The sequence below is a fragment of the Palaemon carinicauda genome, chromosome 24 (assembly GCF_036898095.1).
Source record: "Palaemon carinicauda isolate YSFRI2023 chromosome 24, ASM3689809v2, whole genome shotgun sequence".
NCBI lineage: Eukaryota > Metazoa > Arthropoda > Malacostraca > Decapoda > Palaemonidae > Palaemon > Palaemon carinicauda.
Genome location: NC_090748.1, coordinates 82305314 through 82324389, shown reverse-complemented (window position 1 = coordinate 82324389; position 19076 = coordinate 82305314). Strand labels below are relative to the sequence as shown.

Here is a 19076-nt window from a genome sequence, read left to right as displayed (position 1 = left end):
GACAAAGAATACAATCATATGGAAATGATAATACTTTCTATAAGCCTCTTCATCAATTTAACAATTGTGTAAATTACACATTTCTATAAAATAATCTTAAAAAAGACCAAAGTGAATGTGTCGCATGCTAATTTTTTTAGAATGTTTTTAAAAGCTCTATGAATTGTTTGGAAATTTGCTTTCAAGCCAGTCATTAATATATATGAACAAATAGGAGCTCTCAAAACTATTCCAGGAGGAAGAGGTTAAAGATTCCTTTGAGCAAAATGAAAATGAGGAGGAGGAGGAAGATGAGGAAAAGTATGAGTCCACTGAGGATATTTTATGTGGGGAGGCTATGCAGTTACTCAGCAATACAGAAAAGGCTGAAAATAATGTACAAGATTCTGAGGATCCAGAGGATCCAGATGAAATCCCAGAAACTGAGGAAACAGGAGGGGAAACTGAGGAAGTAGTGGAACAGGAGTCAGAATCAGTAAGACAGTATTGAAAATTAGATACAATACAATACAATGCACATTTAAGTTAGCTGTTGTAATCATATGCTTTACTGTATTGTGTAATATTTATTTCGTACATTATTGAATAAGAAATTGCTGTGTATTACCTAATGCAAATTCACCGTAGAGCTATTTCAGTACTCATTGGCCTAATGAGTCAAGTAATATTTCAATTACCGTCTCAATGTTATTTACCTAAGTACTCAATTGGATTAGCATAATGTGCATACATAAGAGTAGTATCACTTCCCCATGTAAGATAGAGTATCTGAAAAGTATTTTGTCAAGGCTGATTCTGATCACATTTGTATTTTGAAAACATTCCTCCTGCTGTAAGCTTGGAAATATGAACCTCAGTAAATGGTAAACTTTATTGTGCATTAAATACAGTATTTTAGATGCAGAAATTTGATCACCATTCACTCGTATTCACTGTATCATTGGAAGCACAGATACGTTGTTGGAGATCCTTCATGGAACATTATTGGCGGCAGTTGTCTGTGTAAGCATTTTTTGTTCCTCAGATGTACCTTGCTGGGAGTTGGCTGAGTCATATATTATTAACAAAATGATAACAGTAATAGATAACAAAGTGCCTTGTTCATTTTAACACGCTTTGGTGGTGACAGGAATATTTTTAAAAATAGTAAATGAGTGTATTTAATGCCAATTGTTAATGCATTTCCATTTTAGTAATTTTCTTTATTGCAAGAGATTTAGTGCATTGGTTACAGTATAATAGTGTATGTTGGATATACAGTACTGTGATTTCTGACAAAGATACAAATATTTCATGCTATGAATATAAAGAATTTTCAGATTTGTAATAACTGAATTCAGATATTTAGTAAAGAAAAATCAAATCGTAGTGAAACATCATCTGTTCCAAGTCTACTATTTTATATTTTTTAATGATGGCTAAACATTTGGTGTTTAATTTAGAAAATGGTCTTTAGAGTTATCTTTTTTTTTTACACTTAATAGTTACTGACATTCATAACATCATTATTTCCATGAAAATGCCTATGGTGTTAACAATCCTTCAAAGCCCTTTGATTATTGTGCTTAGACGATATACAGTATTTTTGTTATACAGTAATGCTTAAATAGTAGAAATTGTAGATACAAAAGTTATCCAAGAGGTCAGACAATGATGTTGATGAGGATATTTAATTGATATAAAAATTCAGATAACAAGCAGTCAAAGAGGTCTTCGAACAAATAAGGAATATTCAAAGAGATTTCTTGAGTGAGAGGTTCTCTTTAGCCACAGATCTAAAGATAAATTCCTAGAAAACACAATCCTGAAATTTGTATGTCTAAACAGGCCACATCAGCAAAACTATAGGAGACCAACACCAGCAGCCACAACGATGAATAAAGAAATAGAGTCGAATGTTTCAACAAAACAGTAATATGCCAAAACAAGCGATGTATCGTCAAAAGTTACTCACAACAGGGTTTTTTCTTCAAAATGACTTTTAATTTTGTAAAGCATCAACTTGTACAGTACTAGATAATCCAATCAAACACAATGAGAGAAAGAGTGAATACGGAAAAAAAGTTGAGAAAAGCCATAGATCTAAGATCAATGTTTAATTCTGGAGAATTAATGCAATGGCTACTGATGACTTAGAAAGTCTATCTCTATGTCTCAGGGAACCTCCCATTTGTAGCTCACAGAGATGCTATCAAGATCTCGAGCAGAAATTGAAATTGGAACCAACCAACACAATTGAATGTCAGCAGTGATACCAGTAAGCAACCATAAAATTTACATTACTGTCTGGGTTGCTTGAATCAAATATTTAGACTTTATATACAGTATATACCCAATTATAATTTCCAGTGATTTACTCAAACACAATTGAAATTATGGTAATCAATTACTGTAATGAAGAAATCCAACGACCATAGTATTGTTTTGCCAGTACGGTACCTATATGTGCAGAAGTAACCCATTGCGTACCTTGAACTGCATATTATATCATATTAAAAGAACCTCTTTACCTTTTTTCCGGTGTTTTATTGCAATTAGAGGATCACATAGAAGGCGACACATGGATCCATAGGTATACCTATAGGGAGGCAATTAAATGAAATATTGATGATCAAATAATGGAGTAGTGTGCATAGCATGATAGGAATTTAGAGTGAACAAAAATTATATCGGTAAAGTAGCATAAGTTGCTTGTGGTGATGAGTATCTAGCCTGATTTAGTACTAACCTGTATGCTTTATTAGGCTGAAACTAACAGTGATGTACCAATGTTTTTCTTATTTCTATATATATATATATATATATATATATATATATATATATATATATATATATATATATATAATGAAATATTGGGTTTAGGATAGTATATACAGTATATATATGAAACATTTTCATTTTTTAAAAGCACATTTACCGCTAGTTATTTATCTCTAAAATTGGTCCATCATAGTTCATTGCAATTATTTTAATGCTTATAATGTCCATAGCACTATATTATGGTATCGAATTTCTGATAGCTAGGCTATTTTAGGGATAGTCTTTCTTGTAATACGTATTTTTGTTTAAAATGTAAGTCAGAAGTGTAAGGGAAATGATATTCTGTAGCTGTTGAACCTAACTTAGGACTTCAGTGTGTACTCTTTGTAAACCGTTGCAACTGTATTGAAATACATACACTGTTAAAGACCATATTTATTTTTGAAATTGTGCTCAAAGAAAAATATTCTTGCCACCTACAAAACCATTTCAGCCTTCTAGTTAGCAGATTCATAATTGGTACACCTGCATTGTCGTTTACAAATGTTTTAGTGTACCAGTAGCACATGAGGAATAAGGTCTGGTTGCCAGTATCATATATTGCACATATCTTCAGTGTGATTAGTGTAATCACCACAATATATGTGGACTTTGTGTATCTGGCACAGATCCTTATATACTGTAGATTCTTTGAACGGGATCATATGTATCATTTGGAAATTTGATACAAGGTCTTGTGATAATGTAGATTATGTGGTATCAGTGTAGAATGATAGGTTGAGTAGAACAAATCAGTGGATTTTAATGGCAGTATCCATTCACTACTTTATATATTTACATACATACATACATATATATATATATATATATATATATATATATATATATATATATATATATATATAATATAGTTATTTATGTGTGTATGTATATATAGATTCCCATGGTAGTCTCCACAAAATTGATTTGTAGGGAATCATGATATATTCATTAACTGATCTTGATATTGATAATCTACTCATCAGTGACTGGAGGCAGATTATTAGCAAAGGAAGTTGATGAATGAGTGTTATTTGTCCTTTATCGCTTGTGGTGATTAATCATGCGGATAAGTGTAAAAGACACAGGTCCTTCATGTCGCGAATCACTTAAGATCTTAGCCATACCCATCAAGTTACTCGTTTTATCTTGGTATACATAACATCCTTCATTTAAATGTTCATTAACAGTGAAAATTGAATATTTTCCTTCATCTGGGTTTTAACATTTATGTATGTACTGATGCATTAATACATACTTTACTTATCTTGTCAAGGAGAGAGAGAGACAGAGACAGAGAGAGAAAGAGAGCGCACAAGCGAGAGAGAGAGACAGACAGAGAAAAATAATGTGCTGTATAAATGAAACTGTAGTTGAACATATTTTTAGGTAATCTTAATATTGTGGTAGAATTTTTTTGTTTTTTAAAATCATTTTGATAAATAAGGTACACTTTTATCAACAATCAAATAGATTTTAAGTGATTCAGCTTGACTAGGACCTACTAAAAATCATAGTTTGAGTGTTATTTATTGTGTATGTAAGGTTATAAGTTGCTGCTCTATCTTGCCCGAGTGTGTAGTTATGAGTTCTTCAGTCATTTGAAATTTAAGAACTTTTCACGGTCTGTTTTTTGTAGATTAAGCTTATCAAACATTTATAGTGATTAATAATTGGTGTTATTTTTTTTAGGAGCTCTTAATTTTTGTATGAATATTGCTTCATTTCTCCCAGATCCATCATCATTCATTAGTTAATTTTTTGAGATTAGTTAACATAAATCATATATTTATCATATGTGTTCCCTCCTGTCCTAAGATGTTATTTTGGATGGGGGTACATATTATTATCAGTGCTAGTGCCCCCTGCCTATAGTGGTCATATTTATAGTAATTTAATAGCCATCACTGCACTATAGTGTATGTTTCACAGTGATTTCAATATCAAATGATTGCAGTATTCCCTCATTTATCCTCATTGACTTAAAAAAAAGAAATTGAAAAGGAGTCAGCCTTGGGTAAATGAGGGCGTACTGAGCCAAATAGTTGGTGATGATATGTGTAGGGTTATGAGATGAAATGATTATTTATGTGTTTCCCTCTTTGTCTTTATCACCATTGCTGACCTAGAGTCTTGGTTAGACTTAGAATTTACCTTATCCCCTATAACCCGAAATTTTTTATCGACAGCATAAATTTTTGTTCAGTAAAATGTTAAAGGAATCTTGTTTAGATGTATGACACTGCTTGTTGCAGTCATTATTCAGATTATTTTTTGTGCTAAAATATTACTATTTGTGCATTGGGAGTTTTATTGAGAGTAGAAAGTTTGATACTGTTTTCAAAATTAGCTGTAGTGGGCATGACATCAAAATAAGATTCCGTAAACATATTAGTCCAGACTGTTGTTCACAGATATCACACTTATCATATAAGTGAGGAGTGCGCTATTTATGTTCTATATGTTTTGTAAGTAAAGTATCTGTGCATGTATAAAAAATTTTCATGTATCATGCATTAAAAAAATATAAAAACAAGACTTTATACAAATAGAATAAAATTCAAAGAAAGAGTGTGAATCTCATAACAACTGTCTATTCCAACTGGGTAGAGGTAGACAAATCCTTCTCACCTGGCCTCGTACAATTACCAGTTTTAATTTTACACCTGGTCCTTTTGGCAGCCTTGAGCTGTATCTGTAGTTTCTCCTTGCCTAACTGATATATGAGAGAATTTCATCAAAATTTTGTCATAGAAAGCAGATTATTTCAAAGTAGTCACCATCATAACAGAAGTAAAACTTTGTTCAATTTTTTATGGTTTGTGATTAATTTACTTTTGTTTTTAGAAGAACCTTTTTGATTTCTGTGAAATTTATTTACCCTTAAACAAGACCATTCAATTGTAAAATATATACAAGGAGATATTCATATGTTCATGCCATATTAATAGGATCGCCAGTAATGGTAGATACCTAGGTATGTGGTACTGTTATTCAGTGAATTACCTGGTAGTTGTTATGATATGGCCCCTGGTAGCTGTTTTTGAGAGCATACCTGGCGCCTGTTGTAGTGAGTGACATACCTCGTTTCGCTGTTTTTATTGCAGGAAAGGTCCCCAGCCTCCCCGATAGAAGTGGTAGTATTTTGAGATTATCTTCATTTTCTTTTAATAATCTCTATCATCCAACTCTACTTTTGCTCATGTTTGTTTTACTTAAAATCACCGGTATGGCGTCATGCATATATTGTACAAATGTGGCAAGATGGGCCTTAAAAGGGATATTTTCATTTTTATATGGATTTTAAATATGTATCTGGCTGTTTGCAGAATTTTGCTATTATGCAGTAGATTATTGGTTACATTTAAGGTATTTGATGCATGGAAATGTAGTTAGATATTAATCATAAAGCCTATACAAGGTTTGATTTATTGATTTTGCCAGTCTTGCCACAGTCTTGTACATTGGTTTGCTTTCTGTTGCATAATACTGTGTGTCACATTTTTTACTGGCCCAAAACATTTCCAGGAACATTAGTCTATTCCAAGTCTGTTTCAGTATGACATATCCAGCCATATCTTTTTGAAAAGATAAAAATAAAATATAGGTATATATGTATTTAGTATTTAACCAAGGTCTTTGTTTGGTGTTAAGAGTTTTGTAGCATTGAAGTTTAAATTGCATGTGTATGTATACTTAGACTACAAGATAACTTATGCAAAGAGGAAACAAGATGCTAAATATTTAAAGGTTTCATTTTGGTGTGGATTTATAAAACTGTATATTTACTAAAAATCGTTGTTAGTGAAGTAAGCTTACTTATATTATATTAAGAATACTGTATTCAATTGTGAAAAGGTTCATTAGGCTACCACTGTTAACAGTTTTAGAATTCTAAGAAAACTTTTCCATTAAAATTACGTTGACATAGAATATGAACAATCGAGGCTGGTTATCCTAATCATATGCTTGCCCCATTTTTATTGGATCATCTTTGTTTTCTTGTTACCATATCATTAGAATAAGAAGTGCACTAGATAGTCTTCTAGATACGTAGGCCAAAAACAATTAAATGTATTGCTATTAATTGTATTATATTTAAAGCCTTCTCACTTAAAAAGTGCTTAGATGGTTATTAGACATATTATAGGAAAATGTGTCTTACATATGCATTTGATAATGGTAACACTGAAGCAATTCTGAGCCATCAGGAATGGGAGCATTTAAACAGACTTGGATTTAAAACCTTTTATATTAGACCCACATGAACACCTGCTGCAAGGCTGTGAAAATAATTGCTTATCCATACTGAGATGTTGAAGTACTCCACGAGGGTTCCATTATATGTCTGGGTGGCTCCTCGCCTAAGGAGACTCAAGATGAGAAGTTGAATTTGAGTAGGCACCTACCTCAATATGTAAATAGCTAAATGAAATGTAAATGTATGAAATATTGATTTACAAAATATTCTGCTCCAGAAACTTTTTATGTGCACTCTATGAACTAGCATTTGTATATGTGCTGAATGAAGCCCAAAACATAATTGAAAAATACCTATTATTTATCTTTTACTGTTTTGAAAATTTAAGTATTTTTTTTATTCATAATGCATCGTGATCTTTTTACATTATAGTACTTAGATCTAACATTTATTCTCAAGAACTTTAGATCAATCTCAAGTTAAAAGAGGAAAGAAAAGTTTTCCCTGAAGTTGATTGAGAGTATGGTCATTTACATTTGTGTTAAAGACACGTTCAGAAATATATTTTCTTAGAAATAGTTTCTATTAATTTGATTTGATTTTTTTTTTTAATTTAATCAATGATTTAAATCTTACATATTTGGATTGATTGAAAAAAAATTAGATATTTGTATATTTTATAGGAGAGAAAATTGAATTTTTTTTTTTAATATATTTTTCTATCTTTGATCCTTTAAAGATATCTGGGTACTGTAGTTTTCGATTATGATAGAGAAAAATATTAGATTCATTACAGACAATCCCAACTACAGTACATTTTGAGAAAGTTGTTGAGAATTAAATTTTCCCAAATATTTGTTTAATAGTTTTGAAAAAAAACATCATTTGTCATAAATAAAATACAAGAAAGTGGTAGCGTAATAGTATTACAGATTTTAAAATCTTTCTTAACTATTTTTATCGCACCCCAATAAAATAGACAAGTCAAAGTTCTATAATTTAGAATTATAGATTTGTGAAGTATAATTTTCTTGAAAAATAGCATTTCAGCCCAAAATTTTTGAATTCTTTAGCAAGAGTTTTCGTAGATAAAGGAGTTCATGAAATTGTCAGTTAGCCTTAGTAAAGCAATAGCATTTCAGCCCAAAACTTTTGAATTCTTTAGCAAGAGTTTTTGTAGATAAAGGAGTTCATGAAATTGTCCGTTAGCCTTAGTAAAGCCATTGAATGTTTCTATCAACACATGATATTGACCAATACCCTTGCTAGCTACTAAGGTTTCCCATTGACCTTAATAATTTTAACTTACCTTTCACTCCTGATTTCTCATAATAAAAGGATGATAAAGATTTATGGTGATCTTTGACTAGAGAGAGAGAGAGAGAGAGAGAGAGAGAGAGAGAGAGAGAGAGAGAGAGAGAGAGAGAGAGAGAGAGAGAGAGAGAGAGAGAGAGAGTGGGGGGTAGAGCAAAATTTATGGTTAGGTGGGAGAGAACTGTTGGAAAGTGAAAAATCCTTGTGCTGTAAATGTGTTGTGTTTTGTAATTCATTTTGTCATATAATGATTAGGATTAGATAAACAAAACTTGAGTATAGGAAACCCCAGATAGATTTTGAAGGTCAATTTTTTAAACAGAACAAGAAAGGTTTACAATTTTGCATCAAAATTTATGGAACAATATCAGTTGATGTTCGTTTTGTTGACTTTATTTTATCAAGTTTTGCAATATCCCAACTTTGCTAACATTGTCCATTACTTTTATTGAATATAAGATTGATGCTGTTGAAGTTCCTGATAGTTGGTTTCTACAGTTAAACCTAATTTGGTAAATGGATTTCTCAAGTGAAAACCTGTCAATACTACCCTACAAAATAAGGTCATGCCAGTTAGGCTAAGCCCTATTTCAAATGAGGATTTTTCTACTTGGATTTATTGTATGAAGACAAGTAGCGGCTTTTAACATTACTTCTGAAGTCCTTTTCATTTTTTTGTTGGGGGGCGGTTGGATTTCTTTATTTGCTTGTAGGGAGATACTCATTTTTCTTTTGAGATTAGTTGTGTTTGGTTTAATGCACTTGTATATTAGGCGTATAATAGTATTCCAATTTTATTTTTTATTGTTTTACCAAGTTCTCATCCGACCAAACTTCTAAACATAACTTTGTTTATAGCTTCACAAGCTCTGCATAAGGGACATATCTCGGACTTCATACATTAAAGACTCTTATCCCTGTAGAGCCTTTGACTTTGTTACCATCACTAGGAATTCTATTAAGTACTGCATTCTAAATGTCGTTACCAAATACTAATTTGGTAATCCTTTCAGAAGACACTGTTGTTTGAGGAGAAATTATTTGCAATTCAGGATCTTCTTTCTTTACTGTAATCTTAATACAGTAATAAAAACCCTACATTATCTTCTTTGATGAAAGCATTAACTTAATATTCCTTATGGTCATATTCATGTAAAAAATTTTCTTTACAGTTCTATTGTTATTTTATTTAATAACTTCGTATATGAATATTCATTTGATAGTTTATTCTTCACTTAAACAATTTTCTAGAAGTGGATACAACTTGAAAGAAACACAGCAATGAAAAACACGTCTGAACCTTCGCTGGTGCTAAAGAGGAATGAAGGTAGGGGGGTGGGGAGGTGTAGGGGTGAAGGGAGGATAGTCGTAGTAGGGAATGTTGATGAAGGAGAGGTCTAACCGGTGCGGGACCTATGGTCGTGGTTCTATCACGCCCCAGTAACTATACCAACACTCATTGAGTGAGCGAGCTGGGTTAATTCCTGGTATTCCATGCATTCCTTTTTTCTCTGGTATATTTAGCAATATTTATGCCTTAGAAATGGTGCTTTAAGGAGCATTTCACTGTGCGACACAGGTATATTTAGCAATATTTATGCCTTAGAAATGGTGCTTTAAGGAGCATTTCACTGGGCGACACAGGTTCCTCGCCCAGAAATAAGGGTTTGGGACAAGGAGATACAAGGAAATCAGAATTAGGGACACCAATACTGTTGCCGTAATACCTGGTTGGAAGTATGAATTCCTACTGTTGTAAATCCGGCCCCTAATATATAAATTCAAGAACTATTAAGCTCCGTCTGTGACCCTCTTCCCAGAACAACCATACCGTAAATATCCTGTTTTTTAAGGGATTAACCTACGGGGTAAAAATTTATCTGAATCCGTTCAAAGAAACATTGTAACTATCTCATGGATACGATTTCAAGTCATCCCGGCCCTCACGGGGCGGAAGAATATCGAAGATGAAATCCGGGAATAAAGTAGCAGTATTTATACCTTAGAAATGGTGCTTTAAGGAGCATTTCACTGGGCGACACAGGTCCCTTGCCCAGAAATAGATTTTTCCTTCGTCAAAATCCCTTTTTTATTATCCTGATAAAGTCACTTGATGTCAATTTCCCCCCTCCCCCAATGGAATGTTTTGGCAAGAAACAGAAATATACTTTATACGCCAAACTTTTCAATTTTGAGAGTTTGGGATTAATAGAGCTACTCTTTAATACTTGGCAGATTTCTGTTTTCAGGTTCACAGATGTGATAGAATTTATTATTATGTATGCAGTGAAGTCCTTACAGTTGTCTTTGGCAGGTGATTTCAGAGCGAATAATTTCTAACCCGTTTATTTGGTATAGATCTTAATGGTACTTGTGATATTAGAAAAATGCTTAAAATAATGTAACCTATCTGGGTACATAGTTCTTTTTATGCATTTCACTTTTGATTTAAAGAGGACCTTGTTGTCTTGGTGACTCTTTTACATATTCTGTCTATCGCTGATTTTGATCTTTTTACCTCGGATAGGGAAGGTTTGGTGTGTCTCTTGGTGGGGTTTATATGTGAACATCTGTCCTAAATATTTTGTTCCTAAATATCTTATATCAAACCTTTCATGGCTTGTTCTAAATGATCATAAGTCATGTAGCTTCTACTATTGATATTTTGTATTGTCTAATTAATCTCCTAAGATATAAAGCCAGATATTATTTTAACAAAGAATTTTGATGCAGACTACCCCAATACTTAATAAAGAGGCTTGTTTTCCTACAATGTTCAGTTGCTAGTGTAATTTTTAAGATCTGTTTGTTTTGTAACAAAAGGACAGCATAGTTCTTTACAGGCATCAGAGAAGATAGGAAGGGAAATGGGATAGCTGAGCTTTTTCACGCTTCCTTTTCACTGGAAATATCTTTTATTATCCTTGTCCAGGATATCTTTCAGAAGTAGCCATCCAGGACTAATGTTCTCATTAAGAGGTTTTGAAATAGTCACTCCAAAAAGCGAGGAAGGAAAATAGAAAGTTTTGTATGGATTCATAACATTCTCTGTAGGATTGGTTTGGCTATCAGAAACTAATATATGAGGATAAATGAAACCTTGCACTCAAAGAGTTTTTCGACAGTAATACCCCTTCAGAATGAAGGCCTTCTTACCAGTGAAGCAGTCTATCCAGGTGGTATATTTTGTGTGTTTCATAAGGCTGTTGGATTCTTATCTTCAGGTGAATGTACAACCAGCTTTATTTGTACCTTGAGAACCATTATTTACAGGTAGTGGGTTGTTTAATTTATTATTGCATTCTGTGTCTGTTCATATTGTAGCTATTTGAGTTGAAATTTCAGGCAACTTTGAAACTGTTGGTCTGTTCAGACATCTCGATAATTCACTCAAACCTTTGCCCTTCAGACTTCAGCGTCAAGGACTGCTTAATTAGATTCAAGTCAAACATCACCAAATTTTGAATAACTGATAAATCAATTGAAGAGATCTGTTATTTACATTAGCACACATTTTACAATAATTTTCCTGTTTTTACATGGAGCGCCCCATTTCAAAGTTCTCTAATCGCTACACATCTCTAGTCCGCTGTCAGAATAAAAAATGGTGTCAAACATTTCTGACATGGGTTTCCCATTTGAGGGTTGAGATTCAACAGTCTAATTTCATAGTTTGACGAATACTTTTATGTGATCATCCATATTTTTCATAGCATTAGTAGGTGCATTATGTATGTTTATAGTTATGGTGTATGAAAGTTATTCTAAGTCTTGTACAGTATATTTCTTTACAAAAATCATTTTGTTATTGTATATATGAGAGTGTGTGTGTGCATGCAGTTTTTACAGTTGGTTAACCAGCATACAAAGATTACAGTTCCTCCTGCTTGGCCTTAACTAAATCTCTGAGTTAGGTAACTGCCATAGATTAAAAGATTTCAAAGCACATAGAGACAGTGATGTGAATACATAAAATGAGCTAACTTTGTACCAAGGACAATTGTAACTCATGTCATCTTATTTTTTACTTGTGGGTTTCCTTTTGAATTGCCACATGGTTTTAAAAGGTGGCCTCTCAAATATTTTTTTATTATATTTTAAAGAAAGTATTTTCTACATTAAAGTTAAGAGGTAAGTTATTTGAAGCATATGTATTAATCAGTTTCAAGGATTGCAATCATTATTAGTTCATCCTTGACTATATATTTTGAGTATGCTATTTTCCAAAATTGCTTTTTTAATGTATGGAAATGCTAGTTCTTTGCTTGTAACTTTTTTGTCATGTTCAAAGGTAAGTATTTATTTTTTTCACTTTGTCAAAAAGTGCACATAAAAAGAGTTTGAAGGGAAAAAAATTATTTAATCGTATTTTTTTAGTATTATAAAGTGTTATCAAGTTTGTCAAAAGTGATGATAATTTTCAATTTGTCATACCATTCAAGTTTATTACAAGGTTGGGGCGATCTCATATTTTGCCTTCCATACCACTCGAGCCTCGCATGCAAGCCACCCACTCCTCACGCTGCTATTCATAAACCTGAAACCATAATTCGATTATTTGCTCTTGTAGATTTAGATATTATAAATACATAACGGCTCTTTTTTATGTCTGAGAGATTGTGAGATCATTGTTGACTATATTTTTATTATTCTACATTTACATTAGTAATACAAATATTTTTGTTCAAAATTTTTTACTTACATATAACTGACAGGTTTTATTTATGTGTGCCATGAATGATTTCCCCCTATTTCCCCGGTGGCAATGATTATGTATATACCTGTGTTCTTACCAAGCAATAGTCGTGGCTGATGGTTCAGGTTTCCTTCTACAGTAGTAATGTGATCTTGGATAGTGTCTCTCCTTATAGTGATATAGAGTCATTTAAAAAGTATCCACAATGCATCTGCTAAATCATTCATATATATATATATGTATATATATATATACAGTACATACATATATAGTATACATATTAATATGTGTACAAGTATATATACATGTATATACTGTTTATATATACATAGAGTATGTATATACGTATAATATATCTATATATTGTTATGTATGTATATATACAATATATATATGTGTACAGTATATATATATACTTACATACAGTTGAAACAAGGCACTCAGAAATTTCTGTAACATAATGGGATTCCTTCCTTTTTGAGCTTTCCACAAAATGTGTGCAATGGTGTTTAAAGTCTAAAAAATACTTGTAAGATAACAACAGTAAAATCACATGGGCACCTTTGGATGGCAGTTGTAATGTACTCTAGGAAGTACCATGTTTATCTGGGATATATATACCTAATCTGATTAGAAAATGTTGCTGCAGAAAGTCTGTTTGCACAATAATATTAAAATTGTATGTATTTTTTTTCTTAGGGCATAACTATTGTTTTACTGTCAGTGATATCGCATAGTTTTAAAGAGGGGTATAGTACAGTCCTTTGAGTTTTGTAATTTTACAGTGTTAATTTTTCTATAACTATGCAATAATGTATTATAATCAAGACAGCGCAGAATATTCCAATTAAACTCTGACCAATATATGTATCTTAGTTGTATAATGTGAAGAGGGACTGTCTAGTGGGTTACAGCTGTCATGATTTGGTTCCTTAATAATCTTCTTCCTCTTTCATCCCGCATTTAACTAATTTCTTTTATTCTAGTTGTTTTGATGTTCATATTTTTTTAGCGTTCATTTATGAATTAAAAAAAAACCATATGTTCAATTCTATATATGTAAGAGGTCGATTGATGGAAGCTATGTGCCTTAAACTTTCTCCATTATAAACTGATATTCGTAATATAAAGTAAACATGCAACTATAATCTTTTAAGATAAATTTGTAAAAATAATAACTTAATACTGTCTCATATTTTGAAGATACTGATGAGTGTGTAAGAGTTTCTCATAAGGTTCATGATGTTTCACTAGAAGGACATTGCATATCAAAATTTAGCTTCCATATATCGATCTACTTCACCCTCTTGACCTTCCGATGGTGGCACTACAGAAGCCAAGTTTGCTAGAGCGGTTGATGGGTATAGCGGTTCCTGCAGCTCCAAACAAAAGTACTAACGCCTCGAGAACCAGTTTGCCACGCTCCATTGATGAGCATCAGGACATCCAAGGCCGGCAGAGTCGACAGGGCAGCCTCTCCCAGTCCAACGTAAGGTAGGGCGACGGCAAAAGGTCTCACCTACTACAGTCACTTTCCTGCTGGTGTGGAGGGATAAAAAGCATCCAACTCTACAGCCTAGTGACTGATATATTATGATTATAACTGTGGATCATATTGACTATTTATTGTAAAGCTACCACCACATTCATATCATGAAAAATATATATTTTGCCAAGATCAATTTAGGTTTGTTAATTATGCATTTTGTGTATATCTGTCTATACAATATATATATATATATATATATATATATATATATATATATAATATATATATATATATATATATATATATATATATATATATGTATATATATATCTATTTATATATATACATTTATATACATATATGTAAATGCAATTTTTAAACACCCGCTTAAATAAAGTGTGTTGCTTGTGGTTGGATGATTGTGGTGGTAGTCATTATACCATATAGTGATATAGTGTGTGAATATAGTATAATGCAAGATGGTCGAATTAATGTCCATATATCTTCATAAAGACTGATGCCATTCTTCAATCTTCTTCGTTTTGCAGCATAGACATTGTACTTGGTAGTGACAAAGGGTCGAAAAAGTCCCTGACGTTGTTGGGTGCAGTCGTTGGACCCAAACGTGGCTCAGACCACGAAGGGTCTAGTGATGCCAGTTGGCAGGTTTGGTGCTAGCTGTCCTCGCGATGCATGGTGTTATAACAGTGTTTACTGCCGCATGGCTCGCATCATCTCAAAGGATATCTTTTCACTGTCCTTCAATGTGTCATTTGCTATAACTTCCTTCCCATTGAAGTTTATTCATCAGAAAAAAAACAATTTCCTTTAGAGTATTTCAGAGTATCTATTAATAGTATTAATAAATATGCTTTTATATCATGAAGCACATAGTGTACTTTCCTGTATATCTCAATTGGTATGCATTTTCATATTGTTTTTGGATGAGCTTTAGAAAATAACTATATTATTACTAGCTCTGGAGACCATCAGGATGTTTAAGTATCTTAAAAAGAAAAACTTATGGGGATCCATAATCATCAAAATTGTAATGTAAATTAACAACCTTATAACTTTGATGAAGAATGGAATATTTTTTTATATGCCTTGAGGGATAATTAATCTTTAATCCTTATTTTTCTCATGGGTTTACATAGAGGTTGACCATTGAACCTTCTGAGATATATGTAATCCATTTTTGCATTTAATTCCTTGTTATTCACAATAAATTGGTATAAGGATGTTTGAATTCATGAGAGTTAATAGCCAGAGATAACGTATCTCTCATCCTTGTGGAATGAAATTCCTGTACCTTTCAATATATGCTTGAGAAATAACTACAGTACATAGAGAGTTAGTTAGGAGGTGTTTCTTGTGATTCGATAGGAAAAGAAATGAATATTGACAGTGACAGGTTAGGATAGTATATCACCATTCAAGTTAGGGCACAGCATTCGCTATAACTAATATGTTGTTTAATCTATTTTGACAAGATTACAACTAGTACTCCAGACAGTCTTTGAACATTTTCAACGACAGACTCATGATTTCCCAATATCCTTTATTGACGGTATTCTATCTATTGAAAACTGATATTTTCTCCTTTATATATATCCCAAATGCTTAAAACATTTCTTTTATTCTTGAAAGATTTTTACAGAGATTACAGAACTTTTCCTCTTGAATATCACGCTGTATGTTCTTATTTTATTTATTATTACTTTAAGCATATCTTGTGTCATGTAAAATGACTTAACATTAATTTTTCTTTTTATTTAAATATGTTCCTTTCAGCAACTTCAATGTTGAATGTTAAACAACATACTGCACAGTCCTAAGCTCCTCACATGGGAAGTTTCTTGGGCTTGGTGATATTTCTGTCAATATGGTGAATCTGGATGAAAAAAAGGAAATACTGCACAAAATCTCCAGTCTTAAGAGACCCATTTTTTTTTTTTTTTTTTTTTTCCATTTTTTTGATACCCATACCAGAACATAAATTTTTTCTTCTGATCTAAAGTGGGACTATGTGTACAGTTAATTCTACTGCAATTCTACCTGGGACCCCTGCATCTTTCTCTTCTCTTCAGTTTTGTATGCATAATACCTCTTCAAAATTTCTTGGTAAGATAGATACAGTATACATCATTAAACTCAGGGACCATCATTACATTGATAATGTACCATTAACTTTTTTCAGCTGCTTTCTTTTACGATGCTTTACAATAACTTTATACTCACACCCTCTTTCATTATCTGTATTTCTTTATCTAGTCAGTGTGACGACTTCTGTGTATCAGCTTCGTTAGTTTGAGTGGTTTTGCATATGTATATGTCAGGGAGCAGTTGAGCTTGATCACCGAGGTAGGGAAGTACATGGTTTTCCATTTCAAGCAACATTTTGAATTATTGTCAGTCACCTATACCAGCTGCAGAGGTTTGTAACCAAGAATTCAACTTATGTGGTATTTTGGTAATTTTGGCCTTTCCATTCTTTTTATTTAGTTATTTTATTCCTCTCATCTGTTTTCATTTTATATTGATATTGTACCTCTTCCCTTTCCTTCCTTCATCAACTTTGGCTCTTATCTAACAGGACACATTTTGCTTTCCATTTTATTTACATAAGGAAGATTTACTGTTCCTTTAATAATTACTTAATTTGGTATATTACAAAGCAGTACTTTGAGAATTACATTTTTGTTTGCATTCTTTTCTTAGATCATTCTTCCCATCTCTTTCATTTTGCTCCATAAATTCACTGTGTCTATGCACAAAAGAAATTACAATTTATACAAAATATTCTTGTAGGCTGCCTCCACTCATGCTATCTTCAACTCTTGAATTATCAGTTGACTTTGAAATGTCAAGAGTACTACATTTGACACTTTGATCAGTGCTTTCTTAATCCTGTTTAGCTGAAATTGCTCTGCTTTTTATTTTTCTGTCTCCTGGATTGTCACAACTATTTATGTTCCTCTTATCAAACCCTGATTAGCCTACTTTTTATTTAATTTCTACCATGATTATTACCATGTGACTAGTCAGATTTTTCAACTTTATTTTTTTTAATTTCGGGGGTGTGTTAGGAACTATATACCTGTGGAGTAAATTGTTTTAGTTGTGACTCTGCTAATGCACTTGTTTATTCTCTTGTTATGTGTTCTTAACTCACGTCCATATTTTGAACGACAGATATTGTTATTTATTTTCTGACAATTTATTTAATTCTTGAAATGGAAATAAGTAGGTTTGGCAAAGAATAAACATATTTTTGAGGGAGTTGCTGTGTGGTTTCCCAAAGACTTTACTGTTAAAGGCTACTGTAGAACAGGGAATCCAATACATCATAAAAGACCAAAGAAATATTATCTTTTACGTTCAAGGTACAGTGTGTCAACGTGCAGAACACAGACTCAGATATTATAAGGGGGACCCATGGGTTCAGACTTCATTGAACCCATCACAATACCTCCTATAATGAATTCTTCTGTCCAGCATATTGCCAGTGACACATCATCACTGAGAACTAATACTAAAACGAGAGACAGTACTACCTCGGCTTTTGTGTGCACCCATCCACCATCTTCCATATTGGGAGTAAAACTCATATGTCCCCCTTCCCTACACTAGTTTAGGGAGGAGAGATGGTCTAGGGAATCACTCAATAATCCCCCCTCCCAAAAAAGAAATAGGTCTTTTCACGGCAGAATCTCTTTTCAGAGGCTTAGGATGCTGTGTGGTCCACAAAGACTAATTCCAGAGCAATAATAGTGACACTCATGTTCCACATGATTTAGATCCCAATAACCAAGCCCACACCCAATATATGCATGCAAATTAAAAGGAGAAGTCCAACAAGTTCACCACTCAACACATGCAAGAAAATCCATAGAGAAGGAGCTAGATGGTCATTATGATATCTCTGCTAAGGGATCCAGTTGTGAATCCCTCTCTTCTACCTGATTTGTCCTGTAGGTGCCATGAACGAGTCAGGCATGAGTTATTTGTTTTGCAGAGCTTGGATCCAATTTAGGTCATATTTGATAAACACCTTATGCCCAGTAAAACCTTTAAAGCTCTGGATGTCATTAAATTGCACATTAGAAAAATAATTTTAAAATACCAATAAGGAAGCAAATTTTTTCACATAGTTGGTGTTAGGGTTGGATTGAGGATTAGCCTTTTTGATGAGGGAAATCATTAAAACAAGGATAACCCCTATAGAAAGACTTAATGATTTATGTGTATTGAAACAGATCTCTGCAGATATGATTGCAGGGTATATATAGGACAGGGATTACCATCACCAATCCCTAAAACCTAGATATAAAGAGGATCCCACCTCTGAGGAGGCTTTAACTTTTTGGTCAAATATAGGAAATCTGGAGTCAGAATCAGAAGGCAGCCATGATTAATGGTGAAGAACTATTCTATCCAGAAAGTTGAAAGTTTACTGTCACTTACTCCTGGGGCTAAGTCTATAAAAGATATAGCCTTCTGTTGTAACTTTTAAGGAAATGAGAGAATTATGTATTTTTCCCAAAATCTCAAACACTTATCAAGTAATCAAGTCA

At 32.7% G+C, this 19076-nt stretch overlaps 1 protein-coding gene across 3 annotated transcripts in view; it reads left to right on the top strand.

Moving 5' to 3' along the window:
- cac (cacophony) overlaps window positions 1-19076 on the top strand; it is a 360232-nt gene that overhangs the window by 292784 nt on the left and 48372 nt on the right. For all 3 annotated transcript variants that reach the window (XM_068348246.1, XM_068348244.1, XM_068348245.1), the window contains exons 37-39: window positions 5907-5936; window positions 14344-14504; window positions 15048-15165. In XM_068348246.1, coding sequence (XP_068204347.1) covers window positions 5907-5936; window positions 14344-14504; window positions 15048-15165 — 309 coding nt within the window. The remainder of the gene's footprint in view (window positions 1-5906; window positions 5937-14343; window positions 14505-15047; window positions 15166-19076) is intronic.